This window comes from Rhinoraja longicauda, chromosome 5, assembly GCF_053455715.1.
Source record: "Rhinoraja longicauda isolate Sanriku21f chromosome 5, sRhiLon1.1, whole genome shotgun sequence".
NCBI classification, from domain to species: Eukaryota; Metazoa; Chordata; class Chondrichthyes; order Rajiformes; family Arhynchobatidae; genus Rhinoraja; species Rhinoraja longicauda.
This window is the reverse complement of record NC_135957.1, coordinates 45,599,566-45,620,065: the sequence shown is the minus strand read 5'-3', so window position 1 is coordinate 45,620,065 and position 20,500 is coordinate 45,599,566. Positions and strand designations below refer to the sequence as shown.

General features: G+C 40.6%; 1 protein-coding gene across 2 annotated transcripts in view; it reads right to left on the bottom strand.

The window, feature by feature from the left end:
• Positions 1–20,500, bottom strand: part of ift172 (intraflagellar transport 172) — a 123,318-nt gene that overhangs the window by 58,697 nt on the left and 44,121 nt on the right. For both annotated transcript variants that reach the window (XM_078399428.1, XM_078399429.1), the window contains exons 17-21: positions 17,572–17,708; positions 15,821–15,928; positions 9,831–9,915; positions 6,046–6,138; positions 199–276 (exon numbers count right to left, since the gene is read on the bottom strand). In XM_078399428.1, coding sequence (XP_078255554.1) covers positions 199–276; positions 6,046–6,138; positions 9,831–9,915; positions 15,821–15,928; positions 17,572–17,708 — 501 coding nt within the window. The remainder of the gene's footprint in view (positions 1–198; positions 277–6,045; positions 6,139–9,830; positions 9,916–15,820; positions 15,929–17,571; positions 17,709–20,500) is intronic.

Sequence of the window (20,500 nt, the reverse complement as noted above, 5' to 3'; positions counted from 1 at the left end):
TTGTGGGTATAGAGTTTAAAGATTCTCCATTAAATATTTCTAAATGGTTTTAAAATTTCTAATAGGTTTTATAAAATATTTAGTCTTGAACTGTTTTTGGTGTCCTTTTTAAAGTCTTTCTAAATAAAATTAATTAACCTGGTTAAGTATTTTTAATATAACCTATTTACATAGTCCCAATAAAAAAAACCATTTTACCTTGGCTTCTGCAACGTTAATACATTCGTCCCACATGTGTAGCTCCTGGTACATATCCATGGCTTTATCAACAGCATTCTAAAATGATATTGAAATAATATTCTAAATTGCCAACAACCAAAGACAAAGGATACATCAATATCCAGTGGGGATAACATAAAATATACAGTATTACTTTACAAGGAATAATGTCACATCTTGTTAGAATTAAGCAATTACATTACAAAAGTACCTGATCTAATTAAGTCTCAACCTTTCCTGTTCCAAAGAAACAACTCCAGCCTACCATTCTTTCCTCATTTAAAAAAATTATCAAATACTAGAAACTTCCTTGTAAATCTCCTCTGCATCAGTGAGTTTACACCTTTCCTAGAGATAGATACATATAGCACATACATATAGTCCCTAACCACCACCCAATTACACTAATCCTACAGAGCCATCATTTAATGCAATGGTAAGGAGTGACATTAGCTTGGATGCTGTAGACTCTGCGTGGGTGGAACTACAAAATAGCAAAGGGCAGAAAACACTTGTTGGAGTTGTGTACAGACCACCAAACAGCAGTAGTGAGGTTGGGGATAGCATCAAAAAGGAAATAAGGGATGCGTGTAGCAAAGGTACAGCAGTTATCATGGGTGACTTTAATCTACATATAGATTGGGCTAACCAAATTGGTAACAACACAAGGGCAGAGGATTTCCTGGAGTGTATACGGGATGGTTTTCTAAACCAATATGTAGAGGAACCAACTAGAGGGCAGGCCATCCTAAACTGGGTATTGTGCAATGAGGAAGGATCAGTTAGCAATCTTGTTGTGCAAAGCCCCTTGGGCAACAGTGACCATAATATAGTAGAATTCTGCATCAGATGGAGAGTGACACAGTTAATTCAGAGACAAGGGTCCTGAACTTAAAAAAGGTACTTTGATGGTATGAGATGGGAATTGGCGAGGATAGACTAGCAAATGATACTTAAAAGGTTGACGGTGGATATGCATAAGGCAAAGATTTAAAGATCGCATGGATTAATTACAACAATTGTTCATCGCTGTCTAGCGTAAAAATAATACGGGGAAGGCGGCTCAACCGTGGCTAACGATGGAAATTAGGGGAAGTGTTAAATCCATGGAAGAGGCATATAAATTGGCCACAGGAAGCAGCAAACCGGAGGACTGGGAGAAATTTAGAATTCAACAGAGGCGCACCAAGGGGTTAATTAACAGGGGGAAAATAGAGTATGATAGAAAACTTGCGGGGAATATAAAAACTGTAAAAGCTTCTATAGATATGTGAAGAGGAAAGATTAGTGAAGACAAACATAGGTCCCTTACAGGCAGAAACAGGTGAATTTAATCATAATCATCATAATCATACTTTATTAGCCAAGTATGTTTTGCAACATACGAGGAATTTGATTTGCCATAGTCATACCAATAAAAAGCAACCGAACACACAAAATACATTTTAACATAAACATCCACCACAGTGACTCCTCCACATTCCTCACTGTGATGGAAGGCGGAAAGAAAAGTTCAATCTCTTCCCTTCTTTGTTCTCCCGCGGTTGGGGGCCACAAGCCTTCTGTTGATGGGACGATCTTGGCTCCCGTAGCCGGCGGTGAGGCCCTCAGCGTCGGGGCGATCAAACTCCCGCATCGGGGGGATCTCATCTCCCCAGCGCCGGGCAATCGGACCCTGGGTCGGGGCTGGTCGAACCTCTTGCGACTTTGGAGCTTCCCGACATCAGTCTCTACCCGAGACTGTGAGCTCCTCGATGGTGAAATCCTCAGGCAAGGGATCGAAGGCTCCGATGGCGTCCACGGCACCACGGTGGGGGTCAAAGTCAGTCTTTAGCAAGGCCGCCAGCTCCACGTTAGTCCGCAGAGCGACCGGATAGGTAAGAGATTGAAAAAAAGTTTCCCCCGACCCCCTCCCCCACCCCACCACAAAACAAACCAGAGAATTAACACAAACTTTTTAAAACACACTAAAAATAACAAAAAATACAGAGACCATTGGCAAGGCTGCCATCGCTGACGGCGCCACCCGGTGGTATTTATAATGAGAAACAAGGAAATGGCAGACCAGGTAAACAAGTACCTGTAAACAGTAAACAGTCTGAAGAAGGGTCTCGACCCGAAAAGTCACCCATTCCTTCTCTCCCGAGATGCTGCCTGACCTGCTGAGTTACTCCAGCACTTTGTGAATAAACAAGTACTTTGGTTCTGTCTTCATTAAGGAAGACACAAACAATCTCCCAGAAATATTAGGGGACCGAGGATCTAGTGGGAGGGAGGAACTGAAGGAAATCCACATTAGTCAGAAAATGGTTTTAGGTAAACTGTTGGGACTGAAGGCAGATAAATCCCCAGGGCCTGATGGTCTGCATCCCAGAGTACTCAAGGAGGTGGCCCTAGAAACCGTGGACACATTGGTGATCATTTTCCAAAGTTATTTAGACTCTGGATCAGTTCCGATGGACTGGAGGGTAGCTAATGTCACCCCACTTTTTTTAAAAGTGAGCGAAAACAGGGAATTATAGACCAGTTAGTCTGACATCAGTAGTGGGGAAGATACTTGGGTCGATTATTAAAGATGTTATAGCAGCACATTTGGAAAGTAGTGACTGATCAGTCAAAGTCAGCATGAATTTATGAAGGGGAAATCATGCTTGACTAATCTTCTGGAATTGTTCGAGGATGTAACAAGTAGATTGGGTAAGGGAGAGCCAGTGGATGTGGTGTATCTGGATTTTCTAAAAGCCATTGACAAGGTCCCACACAAGAGATTATTGTGCAAAATTAGAGCACATGGTATTGGGGGTAGGGTAGTGACATGGATAGAGAACTGGTTAGCAGACAGGAAGCAAAGAGTAGGAATTAATGGGTTCTTTTCAGAATGGCAGGCAGTGACTAGTGGGATGCCGCAAGGATCAGTGCTGGGACCCCAGTTATTTACAATATATATCAATGATTTAGACGAAGGAATTAAATGTAACATCTTCAAGTTTGCAGATGGCACAAAGCTGGGTGGCAGGGTGAGTTGTGAGGAGGATGCTATGAGGCTGCAGGGTGACTTGTATAGGTTGGGTGAGTGGGCAGATGTATGGCAGATGCAGTATAATGCGGATAAATGAAGGCAGATTATTATCTGAATGGTTAGGAAAGAACTGCAAATGCTGGTGGTGTCCCAGCACTGTACCTTGTGGCATCCCACTAGTCACTGCCTACCATTCTGAAAAGGACCCGTTAATTCCTACTCTTTGCTTCCTGTCTGCTAACCAGCTCTCTATCCATGTCAATACCCTACACCCAATACCATGTGCTCTGATTTTGCACAATAATCTCTTGTGTGGGACCTTGTCAATGGCTTTTTGAAAGTCCAGATACACTATATCCACTGGCTCTCCCTTATCCAATCTACTTGTTACATCCTCAAAAAATTCCAGAAGATTAGTCAAGCATGATTTCCCCTTCATAAATTCATGCTGACTTTGACTGATCTGTCACTACTTTCCAAGTGTGCTGCTCTCCAGAGATGCTGCCTGTCCCGCTGAGTTACTCCAGCATTTTGTGTCTACCATTATCTGAATGGTGTCAGATTAGGAAAAGGGGAGGTGCAACGAGACTTGGCTGCTCTTGTACATCATTCACTGAAAGTAAGCATGCAGGTAAAGCAGGCAGTGAAGAAAGCTAATGACATGTTGGCCTTCATAGCGAGAGGATTTGAGTATAGGAGCAAGGAGGTCCTACTGCAGTTGTGCAGGGCCTTGGTGAGACCACACCTGGAGTATTGTGTGCAGTTTTAGTCTCCTAATTTGAGGAAGGATATTCTTGCTATTGAGGGAGTCCAGCATAGGTTCACCAGGTTAATTCCCGGGATGGCAAGACTGACATATGATGAAAGAATGGATCGACTCGGCTTATATTCACTGGAATTTAGAAGGATCTTATGGATCCTATACATAGATCTTACAGAAGCATATAACATTCTAAAGGGATTGGACAGACTAGATGCAGGAAAAATGTTCCCGATGTTGGGGTAGTCCAGAACCAGGGATCACAGTGTAAGAATAAAGGGTAGGCCATTTAGGACTGAGATGCAGAAAACCGTTTCACCCAGAGAGTTGTGAATCTGTGGAATTCTCTGCCACAGAAGGCAGTGGAGGGCAATTCTGGATGTTTTGAAGAGAAAGTTAGAAAAAGCTCTTAAGGCCAACGGTATCAAGGGATATGGGGAGAAAGCAGGAACGGGGTACTGATTTTGGATGATCAGCCATGATCATATTGAATGGCTTGAAGGGCCGAATGGCCTACTCCTGTACCTATTTTCTATGTTTCTAAACACAGACAATTTATCCAAGGTCAGGATTGAACCTGGGTCACTGGCGCTGTGAGAAAGTAGCTTCACAAATTGCACCACTGAGTACAAATGAGACTTAGAAAGGGAACAAAACTTAATAATTCATAATTTCCCAATGGCACAATGTGGGAATGTGAATTGTGAGGAGGATACAAAAGGCTCTAAGATAACATAGATAGAGTGACCGGGCAAGAACTTGCAGATGTTGTAATAACATGGTGCAATTATCCACTAAGGTAGCAAAAGGATATGTATTATTTAAATAAAATTAAATTAAGAGGCATTGACACATACAGAGCCATGATCGTTTTTGTACACCAGTTACTGAGAGCAAACATTCAAATGCAGCTCTCATATAATGGCAAGAGGATTTAATTACTGGAGCAAGAATGCCTTGCGACTATTTCCCAGTTCTGATGAAAGATGACATGAAACATTTGCTGTTTCTCTTTCCACAGTTGCTACCTAACCCCATGAGTTTTTCCAGCAGCTTTTGTTTTTGTTTGAAAGACCAAATTGTTTACTCTTGCTTCCATTTTACAATATTTCCACAGCTTCCTACAATCTAAAGGTTTTCTTATCATTGTCAATCACTAAACCAGTTGCGAACTCATTTTTAATCCTCCCCACATTTCATTATAAATTAGTAATGTATGATAAAAAGACAAGGGACAAAATTCTGAGCCCTGTGGAATTCTATGATAATGGCCTTCCAATCACAAAAATCAATCTTTGCTTCTTGCTATTGACCCAATTACAGATCCAATTTTACATTCTCCCTTGGATCCCATGAGCTTTTACTTTTTTTGGCATCACCTTCCTGTAGCCAGGGAAGACTGAATATTGGTAAATAAATCCACTGTAAATTTTCTCAATTGCTTTTTTAAGTAGCCTGGATATATTTCATCCAGGCGTGGTGATTTATTCATCTTTGAAGCAACTAACTCCCTCAATATTTTCTCTTTTCATATGTTTATAACAACTAAAATTGTCATTTTAGGTAATCTATTCTTTCATATTTATCAATAAAGAGGAAGATTTATTAAATGCAAGTTACAGTGGTTAGAAGTAAATGAATGGAAAATATTTTTATGGTTCACAGCGATAAGAAAACTGTTGAGAATTTTAAAGAATATCAGATGTATAAACAAAAGATTGATATATGTATGTATATAGAAAGATACCTTCTCTGTGTAAAGTTTAAGAAGATAGAGCAAAAATCAAGCTTTCCACAGAAAAAGTTAGTGATAGGATCAATTATTAATCTACAAATGAAATATTAATAATTGCCTACTCTGACGATGGAGAAAGTTTTGGCTTTACATAAAAATTATATAACAAAGTACATGATTGTTAAGAGAAAAGGAAACAATAAAACATTATAATTGTGTATTCCCTTGATATTCAATATTAATGTGGTTATACAACAGTGGAGTTATGCAGTGTTAATGGTTTATAATTATTTAATGATTTTGTACACGTACCTGTTCCAGATAGTAATTTTCTGCTAATTTGTAGTTTTTCTCCAACATAGCCAATCGTGCACGAACAAGGTAATTGTCTGTCCCATCACCCCCCTAGAAAAAAGAAAAAACGGGTTATTGATGGGGGACAATCAGCCATGATCACAATGAATGGCAGTGCTGGCTCAAAGGGCCGAATGGCCTCCTCCTGCACCTATTTTCTATGTTTCTATCAAAACAAAATTCTGCTGCTTTATTGTATAATTAAAAATACAATTAAATAGTATCCTCCATACAATTTCGTAGAAAAAAAAAAGAAAATGCTATACTCAGCAGATCAGATAGCATCTTTGGATTCAGAGTTAATATTTCAAGTTGCTGACCTTTCATCTTTAGAAAATGTTATAAATCAAACCATTTTTTTTTAGTTGTACAGAGAGAGTGGAAAGGACAAACGACAGAAATTCTGTTGGCTTCTTTTTGATGTTCAATAGGTATTTGAACATCAAAGTAAAAGATAGATTACAGCTGAATTATTAGTCATTTTCCAAGTTGTGCTGTACCCAGTTTACAAACATATGGAACTAAATATTTAATTTTTTTCTTAATTCTCCATTTGTTTGATTGTTTGTTATCTTCCAAAATGGAATTGTGTGTGCATCATACTGGAGGAGTTGAACCAACGTACTATTTCTTTCATTGGCCTACTCATGAACATCAAGGTTTTGCTAGTTGGTTTTATTTGTGCATAGAGGAACTGCAAAATTCCAACCACTAATTGAGCCCAATTCCCGACAGCAATGTTAAGTGGAAATTTCAAGAGAGGTGCAAGAACATGAGAAGCTGAAGCTGAAGCAAGCTTTACAACCCCTTGAGCCACATGACTTTAGAAGCATTGGTCACAAAGATTCTCACATTTTAAAGGAATATCATGGCATGCTCTGATGTCACATTATGTTTTTAAAACAATTTGTGTGCCGGATGCCCCTATCTGTAAGCCAGTGGTCTTCATACTTGTTTAAATTATACCCAATGTCAAGTAGTTTATTATAGGAAGTAACTGTAGATGCTGGTTTAAATCGAAGATAGACACAAAATGCTGGAGTAACTCAGCGGGATAGGCAGCATCTCTGGATATAAGGAATGGGTGACATTTCAGATCGAGACCCTTCTTCAGACTTGACCCAAAACCTTACCCATTCCTTCTATCAAGAGATGCTCCCTGGTCCCACTGAGTTACTCCAGCATTTTGTGCCAAGTAATTTATGATTGCTAAGCAGTGACAGCTACATTCCACCTAATAATCTTTCTTGAGAGAGCAAATAAATGAGTGAAACACCAAAATGAGTACAGACTCAAAGAAAGAAAACACTATAAAGAATAATGGTACATGAAGGAAGCTGCTGGTTTATTTAATCCATACTATGCAACTTCCGTTGGTCATCTTCTTACAGTTTTGCTTGTGGAGGTTGTTACTTTCCGTATTTTCAAATTGCCTTAAGTATATCACTACTCTTTGTCAAAAAAGCATAATCCTCAAAATACTGTCAGTATAACAGAACAGGCAAGAAGAATGGATGTTTCAGGTCATCAACCTTTTTTAATTGTGGTGAAAGCACAGTGGCTTGGAATATTAACTGATTTTCTTAAAAATCAGCATCTCAGTATGTCAAAGATTTCTGTATTGTAATTATATGTTAACAGGTATGGAAATAAGGGGAGAAGGCTAAAGAGATGATCTAAGTATAAAGGCTTTAGATTCCTGAGGTGTGGGACTATTTCCAGAGGCGGTAGGATCACTGCAAGCAAGATAGCTTGATTCACAACAGGAATGCTCCAATATCTTTGTGGGATGGGAGTGGGACTTTCAGGGTTGCTAATAACTCTGGGGAGGATTTACACTAGCCTAGCAGGGAATGAGAAGCTGAGATAGAATCTGTAGGGGGAAAAACTAGGCTGGAAAAAGATAGACTTCAGGAGAAGGATATTTTCGAAGGCAAAGAGAAAGATAAAAGCAATTTGTGCAGGGCAATGAAAAGAGTAATAAAAAAGTGCAGAAGCATAAGAATGCACCAACAAATAGTAAAATTACTGGATCGTTTTCTGAATACACATATCATACATAAAACGATATATAAGTTTACAGCACAAATAGAAATAAATTGGACATCCATAATGAAGAATAATTATTTGTTCAGACATTGAGAGGAAGCGGGCAGCTCCATTGTTGAGAACACTCCTGAACCAAAGTAACAAATCAATTTTACTGAAAAATTATTTTGTTCTCAATCTGGAAACGTTTCAATGCTGTTGGGCCTAGAATAAATCGAAAAGCAATGATGAATAAAGTCTGCCATCTGCTGGTGTAAATATAAATTCCATTCAAGTTCTAATTTTAGTGCCTACATTTATTGTGAAATATAAAGACCAATGAGCCACATGTGCATGCTCTGTTTTTCAATAAATCTGATCTATACTTCAAGGTATTTACCACCAAAGTTGCATATTCCTTGACATCTCTGTTCGACAGAAATCTGTCAATCTCAATCTTGAAAATTTCATTGATCCAGAATCCATGGCCTATTGTAGGACATTTACTGATTAATTCTATCTTTCTATTAAAGTACTTTCCCTGTTAGCTTAATCGTGAACATTATGTTCATAGCTAATCCACCTAGCAGACAAAATTAGCCCGGGCATCTGGAAACTGGACCCATAACATAACCATGACCCACAAACCATCAATTGAACCATCAGCAGACTGAAATTCACATTTTCATTCATACGCCATTTTTCCCTTCCCACATAATAAGATATGTTTGTGGAGTCTAATCCTTCACTCTGGTCATTATTCACATGTATATATTTTGGCAGCAGGGAAGAAACCACTTATCTGGATAACAACAGATGAAGGACAAAGAGGAGCAAAGAGGTCCTTCTTAGGAGCAAAGAGGTCCTTCTACAGTTGTACCGGGCCCTGGTGAGACTGCACCTGGAGTACTGTGTGCAGTTTTGGTCTCCAAATTTGAGGAAGGATATTCTTGCTATTGAGGGCATGCAGCGTAGGTTCACTAGCGTAATTCCCGGAATGGCGGGACTGTCGTATGTTGAAAGGCTGGAGCAGTTAGGCTTGTATACACTGGAATTTAGAAGGATGAGGGGGGATCTTATTGAAACATATAAGATAATTAGGGGATTGGACACATTAGAGGCAGGAAACATGTTCCCAATGTTGGGGGAGTCCAGAACAAGGGGCCACAGTTTAAGAATAAGGGGTAGGCCATTTAGAACGGAGATGAGGAAGAACTTTTTCAGTCAGAGAGTGGTAAAGGTGTGGAATTCTCTGCCTCAGAAGGCAGTGGAGGCCAGTTCGTTGGATGCTTTAAGAGAGAGCTGGATAGAGCTCTTAAGGATAGCGGAGTGAGGGGGTATGGGGAGAAGGCAGAACGGGGTACTGATTGAGAGTGATCAGCCATAATCGCATTGAATGGCAGTGCTGGCTCGAAAGGCTGAATGGCCTACTCCTGCACCTATTGTCTATTGTCTATTGACCAGTGACCACAAATGAAATTTGTCCTACAAATTCCACTTTGACCTGAATTAACATTAATTTGTTATGAGGTATAAAATCTATTATTTCCTCAAGGACACAAACAATTACGACAAAATAAAAATTTTCAGCTTACTTACAACACAAATTAATGAAACGTTGTGCCTAAAAAAATATATTCAGACAGATTTAAATCTTTCAATTGGTATTCATTTCTTTTTGTCATCTATTGCTAATTGTTCCAGTTATTACTTACATATTCTTTTGCTGCTTGGTCTGCAATCCGGTTCGTCTCACAAAGAAACTGTGCTTTAGCTACATCCCCCAGAGCAGCAAAACATCTTTAAACAAAAAAGGAATATATGATAAGACTGTGAAATGCAAATGCAATCCTCTATTTTTTTGTTTGTTCCTTTTCATAATTGGGTCAATGGTGGGAAGCAAGAGTATTTTGGTGCTTCTATATCTAATTACGTAGAATGATATTAAATTAAACCAAGTACAGACAGTAGTATTATAATGCTATATTTACATTCCTAAGAAATCTTGTGTTATAGAAAATCACATTATAGCTTTTCAGGCTGCAGGTGCCTTCAAAGTACAGATTTAAACTGGATTTCCTAATCATCATTGTACTGTATATAGTTTGGTCTGTGCAATGAATTGAATTGAATAAATTTTATTAGCCAAGCATGTATACATACAAGGAATTTGCCTTGGTGCTTTGCTCGCAAGTAACAACATGACACACAGTAAACAATTAAGAATAAAACATTATAATTTACACATGTGAAGAATGAAATAAAATACCAAAGCAAAAGGAGGCTACAGACTTTTGGTTGATGAGCAGAGCTACTGCCCGTGGAAAAAAGCTGTTTTTATGTCTGGCTGTGGCGGCTTTGACAGTCCGCAGTCGCCTTCCAGAGGGAAGTGATTCAAAGAGTTTGTGGCCAGGGTGAGAGGGGTCAGAGATGATCTTACCCGCTCGCTTCCTGGCCCTTGCAGTGTACAGTTCGTCAATGGGGGGAAGGTTGCAGCCAACAACCTTCTCGGCTGATCGAACCATGCGCTGCAGCCTCCGGATGTCATGCTTGGTGGCTGAGCCAAACCAGACCATGATGAGAACAGACAGACAGGTGAGGACAGACTCTATGATGACAGTATAAAACTGAACCATCATTTCCTGTGGCAGATTGTGTTTTCTCAGCAACCACAGGAAGTACATCCTCTGTTTGGCCTTTGTGACTGTGGAGTCGATGGTGGCCTCCCATTTAAGCTCCCTGGAGATGATGGTTCCAAGGAACATAAATGATTCCGCAGATGTGACTGTGGTGTTGTTGATGGTGAGTGGGGGGAGGGGAGGAGGAGCGCTCCTAAAGTCCACGATCAATTCCACTGTCTTAAGAGCACTGAGATCCAGGTTGTTGCGAAGGCACAACGATACCAGCTGTGTCACTTCCTGTCTGTAGGCAGATTCCTCCCCATCCTGGATCAGTCCAATCAGGGTTGTGTCATCCGCAAACTTGAGAAGCTTGACAGAGGGGTCTGTAGAGGTGCAGTCATTGGTGTAGAGAGTGTAAAGAAGAGGGGAGAGTACGCAGCCTTGCGGTGCTCCTATGCTGAAGGTTAGCAGGTCCGAGATGTGCTTTCCCAGCCTCACATGCTGCTTCCTGTCTGTCAGGAAGTTGATGATCCACTGACAGGGGGGTTCAGGCACAGTCAACTGGGAGAGTTTGGAGTGTAGTAGCTCTGGCACAATGGTGTTGAATGCAGAGCTAAAATGCACGAACAAAATCCTTGCATAGGTCACACGGCAGTCTAGGTGCTGGAGGATGAAGTGCAGGCCTAGGTTGACTGCGTCATCCACTAATCTATTGGCCCGGTATGCAAACTGCAGGGGGTTCAGCAGGAGGTTTGTGATATTTTTCAGCTGGGCCAGCACGTCTTTCAAGGGTCTTCATGACTACAGAGTTCAATGCGACAGGCCTGTAGTCATTAAGACCAGTCATCCTTGGCTTTTTGGGTACAGGAACAAGAGTGGAGACTTTGAAGCAGGCAAGGACAGTGCAGGCTTGCAGGGACTGGTTGAAAATGTCTGTGTAGACTGGTGCCAGTTGTTCGGCACAGAGCTTGAGGGTAGAGGGGGAAACATTGTCCGGCCTGGAGATTTCCGGCTTTTCTGTCTCCTGAACAGCTTCTCCACCTCCTCAATTTCTATTGTTTGTGATGGGGAGGTGGACAGACTGATGTTGGGCAGCAAGGAGGGGGTGGGTAGTGGATGAGGGCCCAGTCTTTGCAGACTGGTCAGGCTGTAAGTGGGTGTGATGTGGTGATTAGGGAGGAGTCGGTGGGGGAGGGAGCGAGGGGATACCGGGGTTATGTTTCGGTCTATCGAACCTGCAGTAGAACTCGTTCAGGTCTTTGGTCAGTTGACGATTGTCGAAGGAGCGGCGGGTTTTCCTCTTGTAACTGGTGATTTCTTGCAAGCCTTTCCACACTGAAAATGAGTCATTAGCTGAGAACTTGCTCCTCAGCTTCTCGGAGAACCTTTCCTTGGCAGCTCTGATTCCTCTTCTCAGCTAGTACTTGGCCTGCCAGTAGAGGTCTGCATCCCTGCTCCTGTAGGCCTCATCTTTAGACTGGCAGAGCTGTCTGAGTTCTGCTGTAAACCAGGGCTTGTCGTTGTTAAACCAGATCCTGGTCCTAGTGGGAAAGCAACTGTCCTCACAAAAGCTGACATATGATGTCACAGTGTCTGTATACTCATCGAGGCTTGCGGTTGCTTTCCTGAACACATTCCATCAGTGCAGTCAAAGCAGCACTGTAGGTTTTCAATGTCCTTGCTTGTCCACTTTTTCATTATTCTGACCATAGGCTTAGCAGATTTTAGTTTCTGCCTGTAGGTCGGAATAAGGTGAACTAAACAATGATCAGAGAGACCCAGAGCCGCACGGGGTACAGAGCGACATGCATTCTTGATTGTAGTGTTGCAATGATCGAGTGTTCTCTCCCCTCTGGTGGGGTAGGTAATGTGATGTCTGTATCTTGGAAGCTCTTGGCTGAGGTTAGCCTTGTTAAAATCCCCTAAAGCAATGACCATGGAGTCCGGGACGTCACTTTCTACACTCATTACCTGGTCAGCGAGTTGCGTTTGCGCCTCACGCAGTACGCAGGCTTGGGGGGGGGGGGGGGGGGGGGGTGTAAACTCCAGCGAGAATAAGAGCTAAATTCCCTCGGAGAATAAAATGGTTTGCAATTTATAAAAAAAGATTCCAGATTGGGAGAACAGAAGTTAGACAGTACCGTGATGTCGCTGTACCAGCCCTGGTTAGTACAGAAGCATATTCCACCGCCTCGATTTCCATGCTGCCTCCGCTCCCTTCTGTGTAGTTAAAAGCCAGCCAGTTGCAGGGCATTGTCCGGGGTCAACTCACACAGCCAGGTCTCGGTGAAGCACAGGGCAGCGGCTCGAGAGAAACCCTTGTTTGTTTGGCACCGGAGTTTCAGTTCGTCCACTTTGTTGTTGAGAGAATGTAGATTTGCAAGGAAGCGGTGTGTGTAATCCTCGTCGCCGGAGACGGGCGAGTGCTCCAGAGCGCTTCCCATGGGTCCTCCTCCGTCTCAACACAGCCACAGTCCCACCAACAAGTATGTCCAAATAATCCAGCGAGTGAGAGAAATCCGGAACAATGTTTGGAGGTACCGAATATTTGATGTTAATGAGTACCTCTCTCATGAAAATTATCTTTGTGGGATTTTCACAGACGACACAAACGAACAAACACAGACAAAACAACAAGGAGCAGTGCATCGTGGCAGCCATTGTCGGCGCCAGTCAGAGTCGAAATGCAAATAGTGTTCCCTAATCCATCAAAATAGCAATTCATATTATAGAAACATAAATTACAGGCACAGCTGCGAGACTATTGTGTTATGCCCAGCAATATTAGTATCCTACCCCAAGTCAAGCTATTCCAACAAATCTATGGCAGCAGCATTGAACCGGCAAAGTGAAAGCTCCTACTTGTGTACCATCCACCGTAAACTCATGTAACCCACCCTCCTTTTGGCAACTAAGCTCCTTGCAATCATCAGCAAAGCATTGGAAAGAATGTTCAAAGGGACCATTAATCCATTTTTATGAACAAATAACTGCCTTATTGGCATCTTTTTAGATGTAGCTAAAACCATTATTTATACTTGTAACAGTACTCATTAGGATTGAAATAAAAGCTAAAAGTGAGATGATAAGGTCACTTGGTCTCAATATAAATGGCATCTTTTGACAGAGTTGGCACCGGAGAGCCCAATTGAGAAGAAAGGCAAAATCCTCCATGGGCTAGAACGATGCCTGAGTGCAACAGGAATGCACTTGTGATTACGTAAGGATGGTCAAAGTTCAATAGAAATCCTCAGGGCAGGATACTTTGCAAATCATTTTCAGCTGCTTTATTATCTCCCCTTTGTTAAAAAATGAAAGATGGGACAGCACGGTGATTATTCTACAGTGTTTAGCTTTGATGAAAAATTCTCAACAATTTGCCACACTCAAATCCCTAAAGCTCAAATCTGGAATATTTCTAGTTCACTTTAATGAATAGAATTGTAACACATACGAAACTCATCAAATTCAGAACATCGACGGTGACCTCTACTAACAAGACCATGAGCAACATTAGAGAAATAATACCAGCACAAATTATTCATCATCCTGACATAGACACCTGTAGCCATTCGGTTCACAGCAATGTCAATATCCTAGAATTAGCCATTGTTATCACTGTGGGAACAATATTACCCCAAATATAGCATTTCAAAGATGCAACAAAACCACTTTTCTATCATTCCATGCACATTAACTGAGAAGATAATTAAAAGTCAACCTGTTGGAAGGGGCTAGTCACAATTTGGTCAGAATTGTTAACAATGGCCGATATTCTTCCTGTTAGGGGGACTAGATGGAATTTTATAACAAATCCAGCAGTTTCATTATCACCATTACCCAGGATTTTTAAAAATTCAATATTTATTTAATGCAAATTTTCCAGTTGTTGCAGTAAGATTTAATTTGTGCTCTGAATCAATGAGTTTTGATTACTGGTCTAATAATTTAAGCATTAATATATAGAACCCTGTGCCATGTCCAGTTTGGGCCACCACAGTCAAGGAATAATGTGAAAGCTTTCAAAAGATGCAGAACATATTTATTAGAATGATTCCAGGGATGAAGGAATCAAATTATGTGGAAAGAACAGAGAAGTTGGGGTTGCTCTCCTTGAAATAGAGGAAGTTGAGAGAAGTTCTGAGAGAGGTATTAAAGATCATGAAAATTTAAACAGAATAGATTCAGAGAAACTATTCGAACTGATGAAAGTGTCAAGAATCAGAAGACAATGGGTGAAAACAATTGGCTGAAGATCTAAAAGTAGCACAAGGGAAAGCTTGGTTTTAGTGCAATTGGTTAGAATTTGGAAATCATAATGGGATAATGGAGGGAGGTTGAATGGTGGTGGCCCCATAACAGAACTGGATTAATACTGGAAAAGAAAAAATACCAGGCCGATGAGGAGAGGGCAGGAGAGTGCGACAAACTAGATTAGTGTTCTATTGAGCTAGTACTTACTCAATGGACCAAAAAACCTCCTGCTGTGATATAATATTTGTGATTTTATGAACACGGATGATTGCAGAAACTTTTTATTTTTTAGTAGGTAACTTTATTCACTGAATCGACAGCTTGTATAAATCAGTCACTTGCATTTTATATGCAATTTATTTGCTTAATGGCAGTGAACGGGCACCATTGTGAAATCGCTAGGAATATCAAACTGCACTCACAACAGCTGCAAGATCTGAGATATTTAGTCCAAATGTACTCAAATCTGTTCTTCATATCTACTCCCATATATGACAGAAGAGCCACAATTTGACACAATTAAGGGTGAGGAGGAAATTATTGATTGATACCAATTGGTTCCTAATAGAAACCCTCATGTGGGCATGTTTGAAGCATGATTGGATTCAACTACATTGCCTTCCTCTCCAGGCGCAAAAATCTTGCAAATATTCACTCTTCCATTTGAATAAAATATGGTTACTCTGGTGAAACACTAATGCAAATGCTGAAGGGAACCAATTGCAATAATGCTTATGAGTGCCATGGATAACATTTCTTAGTCTATATTTTAATGAAAAGTACAATGTAAAATTCCTCTTTGGTTCCCCAAATACACCACCAGGTATTACCTCTCTGCAATATGTAATTGTTGCGCTTCCAATGAAAGTTTACTTAATGTTTTCCACATGGCTTCAGTCTCTGAAGACATCTCCAATGTTTCCAGAAAAGCAGTAGCCCTGGCAAAAAAATCAATGTCTAATCATCACATTAAATGAAAACGAGTGAAGTATCTTTCCAAATAATAACTTTCTCCCAATTTTTAGCCAAACACATTATTTGTAAAGTAAGTACTAAACATTCATTTGCTCTATCACTGGCTTTTGAAAGAAATAGTTTTCAGTGGGAGTGTCGCCACTGTTATCTCGCTATTTTTATTTCCTTTTTGAGTTATGGGGTGCAACGGCTAAAACCTATCTAAAGGCTAAAATCTATCATTTTTATATAAATGGAATAGAATAATTGAAGATTGGCATTTGAAATATTGCACTCATTCCAAATTTTGTGTATGGGGTAGTAATGACAATCCTTTAAATATTAGAAAAGAAAAAATAATTGCTATTTCCTTTTCCCATCTTTCAATGAGTTACTTCCACCTATATTCCTTTCTCTAGCTTTATTATTCGCAGTTCTTCTATCCTTATCTCACACCTTTTGTCTTTTCATTTCTAACCTTTGTTCAACTATCCACTTATCAAAACCCCCCATTACCTGTACCTACTAACCACTACCCAGGCTTTGTCCTGCCCCTCCTCTCTTTCAGCTTTCTCCACCACCATCAGTCTGAAGAAGGGTCCCGAATCAAAACATCACCTATTCGTCCATGTTCTCCAGAAATGGTGCCTGACTGGCTAACTTACTCCAGTATTTTGTCTTTTTCTGGATAATCTTCTGTCAACTATGCCCACATTATTAGAAGAGACATATTTTAAACATAATTTATATTTAACTCGCCTTTAATGATTCAATTTTCCCGCAGAAATAATCTTGTTTTTAACTGGAGAGGTTACTATAGATTGCCTGACTACTGTTAAAATAGATTATTGATTAAATAAATTCACATTCTTGTTGTGCAAAAGACTCTGGGCATCATATCCCACCCACTTCCAATTGTGTCAGGCACAGATTAGTATTAAAAGCTAGATGTGATTGTCTGCATTGCACATCAGTATGCAAAGAATGAAGACATCAAATCGAGTACAAATTCTCAAATCTAATTGCTTCAGAGGATATCATGCTTTTACGCGAGAGGGATTGACTCAGATAAGAATCATCACAGAGTCAGAACTTCAGATAATGAAAACCAGCATGGTTATTGAGATTTATCACATTTAAAAGCTATCTCATGAGGAACATTTAAGTAAGTACAAAAGAATTGAACATTCAGTGAAAAGACATAGTTACATTTTTGGTGTATTTACAATTAGGCCCGCTGATTTTTTTTCTGAGGATCCAAAAATGAAACTGTCAAAATTCTATGTCATTTAAATTTTTTTCATACTTTCAGAAGAATGTCTGACACATATAAATAAACGATATATTTCCATTGTTTCAGCAAATTCTTTTGCACTGCATTTCAAAATATTAGGCCATTTCCATTAAAACTCCTTGATACAATAGAAACAATCTGAACCCAAGTTTTTTCCCGCTAAAACTACATTAAAATTATTTGTTTATGGTACATAAACTGTGCAAACTCAATTCCCACATATGCCATCAGTTCATTTCAATCTGAATATAATCCAAGAGAAATGAAGCACCAGCTTTTAGAAAATAAACAATTTCAGGAAAGAAAATCCTATAAGTAACATTCAGCACCAACCTATTATAATCTCCATCATCAATTGCTGTGCCAAACTCAATCAGCCCTTCATCCAGAGTATAAGAAATAGTATTCACTCCCTCAGTGACTATTACTTCTGTTTTACCATTATTCCGCTCCAGATCTACAATATCACCCTGTGGAAAAAAGATTACAAAATAAGGAAAAGGTCAGCGTTTTTGCTTGGTGGGAAGTGGCAGGGTGCATTCAGGAGAGGATCCAAAATAGATAAAACCATGCAAGGATTTTACTGGACAGGGATCTAGCCTGATTATTCTGTGAATGGCCATCAATTATATGGGGAATAATGTTTTCCCATTTGCCCCAATACAAAAAGTGTGACAATTCCTAGAAATGCCAGATTGAATATCCAATGATGTGTAAAATTATCAGGAAATAGTCATTACCACATTTCACCTGTTCTATTCCCCTAAATGTGTTCAGGAAAATTTCCTCAAGTAATATGTAGAGGGCCCTTCAAGGAAGACAGCAAAGCTTGACTTAGAGAATTGGGCAGGGCAAGTGACTGAAATGTCAACAGACAAGCATTTAGGGACCAGTGACTACAGTTCTATTAGCTTTAAAATAATTAAGTAGAAACATAGAAACATAGAAAATAGGTGCAGGAGTAGGCCATTCGGCCCTTCGAGCCTGCACCGCCATTCAATATGATCATGGCTGATCATCCAGCTCAGTAGCCTGTACCTGCCTTCTCTCCATACCCCCTGATCCCTTTAGCAAAAAGGGCCACATCTAACTCCCTCTTAAATATAGCCAATGAACTGGCCTCAACTACCTTCTGTGGCAGAGAATTCCATAGACTCACCACTCTCTGTGTGAAGAAATTTTTTCTCATCTCGGTCCTAAAAGACTTCCCCCTTATCCTTAAGCTGTGACCCCTGGTTCTGGACTCCCCCAACATCGGGAACAATCTTCCCGCATCTAGCCTCTCCAACCCCTTAAGAATTTTATATGTTTCTATAAGATCCCCCCTCAGTCTTCTAAATTCCAGCGAGTACAAGCCCAGTCTATCCAGTCATTCCTCATATGAAAGTCCCGCCATCCCAGGGATCAATCTGGTGAACCTTCTCTGTACTCCCTCTAAGGCAAGAACGTCTTTCCTCAGGTTAGGAGACCAAAACTGCACACAATACTCCAGGTGCGGTCTCACCAAGGCCCTGTACAACTGCAGCAGAACCTCCCTGCTCCTAAACTCAAATCCTCTTGCTATGAATGCTAACATACCATTCGCTTTCTTCACTGCCTGCTGCACCTGCATGCTTGCTTTCAATGACTGGTGCACCATGACACCCAGGTCACGTTGCATCTCCCCTTCTCCCAATCGGTCACCATTCAGGTAATACTCTGCTTTCCTGTTCTTGCCGCCAAAGTGGATAACCTCACATTTATCCACATTATATTGCATCTGCCATGCATTTGCCCACTCGCCTAATCTATCCAAGTCACTCTGCAGCCTCCTAGCATCTTCCTCGCAGCTAACGCTGCCACCCAGCTTCGTGTCATCCGCAAACTTAGAGATGTTGCATTCAATACCCTCGTCCAAATCATTAATATACACTGTAAATAACTGGGGTCCCAGCACTGAGCCTTGCGGTACCCCACTAGTCACTGCCTGCCATTCCGAAAAGGACCCGTTTATTCCTACTCTTTGCTTCCTGTCCGCCAACCAATTTTCTATCCACCTCAACACTGAACCCTCAATACCTTGTGCTTTAAGTTTGTACACCAATCTCCTATGTGGGATCTTGTCGAAGGCCTGCTGAAAGTCCAGATATAACACATCGACTGGTTCTCCCTTATCCACTCTACTAGTTACATCCTCGAAAAAATTCTATAAGATTCGTCAGACATGATTTGCCTTTGGTAAATCCATGCTGACTTTGTCCGATGATTTCACCACTTTCCAAATGTAATGCTATCACATCTTTAATAACTGGCTCTAGCATTTTCCCCACTACCGATGTTAGGCTAACTGGTCTATAATTCCCCGTTTTCTCTCTCCCTACCTTTTTAAAAAGTGGGGTTACATTAGCTACCCTCCAGTCCTCAGGAACTACTCCAGAATCTAAAGAGTTTTGAAAAATTATCACTAATGCATCCACTATTTCTGAGGCTACTTCCTTAAGCACTCTGGGATGCAGTCTATCTGGCCCTGGGGATTTATCTGCCTTTAATCCATTTAATTTACCTAACACCACTTCCCGACTAACCTGGATTTCCCTCAGTTCCTCCATCTCATTAGACCCCCGGTCCCCCGCTATTTCCGGCAGACGGTTTATGTCTTCCTTAGTGAAGACAGAACCAAAGTATTTGTTCAATTGGTCTGCCATCTCCTTGTTCCCTATGATCAATTCACCTGTTTCCGACTGCAAGGGACCTACATTTGTCTTAACTAATCTTTTTCTCTTGACATATCTATAAAAGCTTTTGCAGTCTGTTTTTATGTTCCTTGCCAGTTTTCCCCCATAATCTATTTTCCCTTTCCTAATTAAGCCCTTTGTCCTCCTCTGCTGGACTCTGTATTTCTCCCAGTCCTCTGGTATGCTACTTTTTCTGGCTAATCTGTATGCTTCATCTTTTGTTTTAATACCATCCTTGATTTCCCTTGTTAGCCACGGATGCACTACCTTTCCTGGTTTGTTCTTTTGCCAAACTGGGATGAACACTTGTTATAGTTCATCCATGCGACTTTTAAATGCCTTCCATTGCATGTCCACCGTCAACCCTTTCAGCATCAATCGCCAGTCTATCTTGGACAATTCACGCCTCATACCCTCAAAGTTACCTTTCTTTAAGTTCAGAACACTTGTTTCTGTATTGACTTTGTCACTCTCCATCCTAATGAAGAACTCTACCATATTATGATCACTCTTTCCCAAGGGGCCTCGCACAACAAGACTGCTAACTA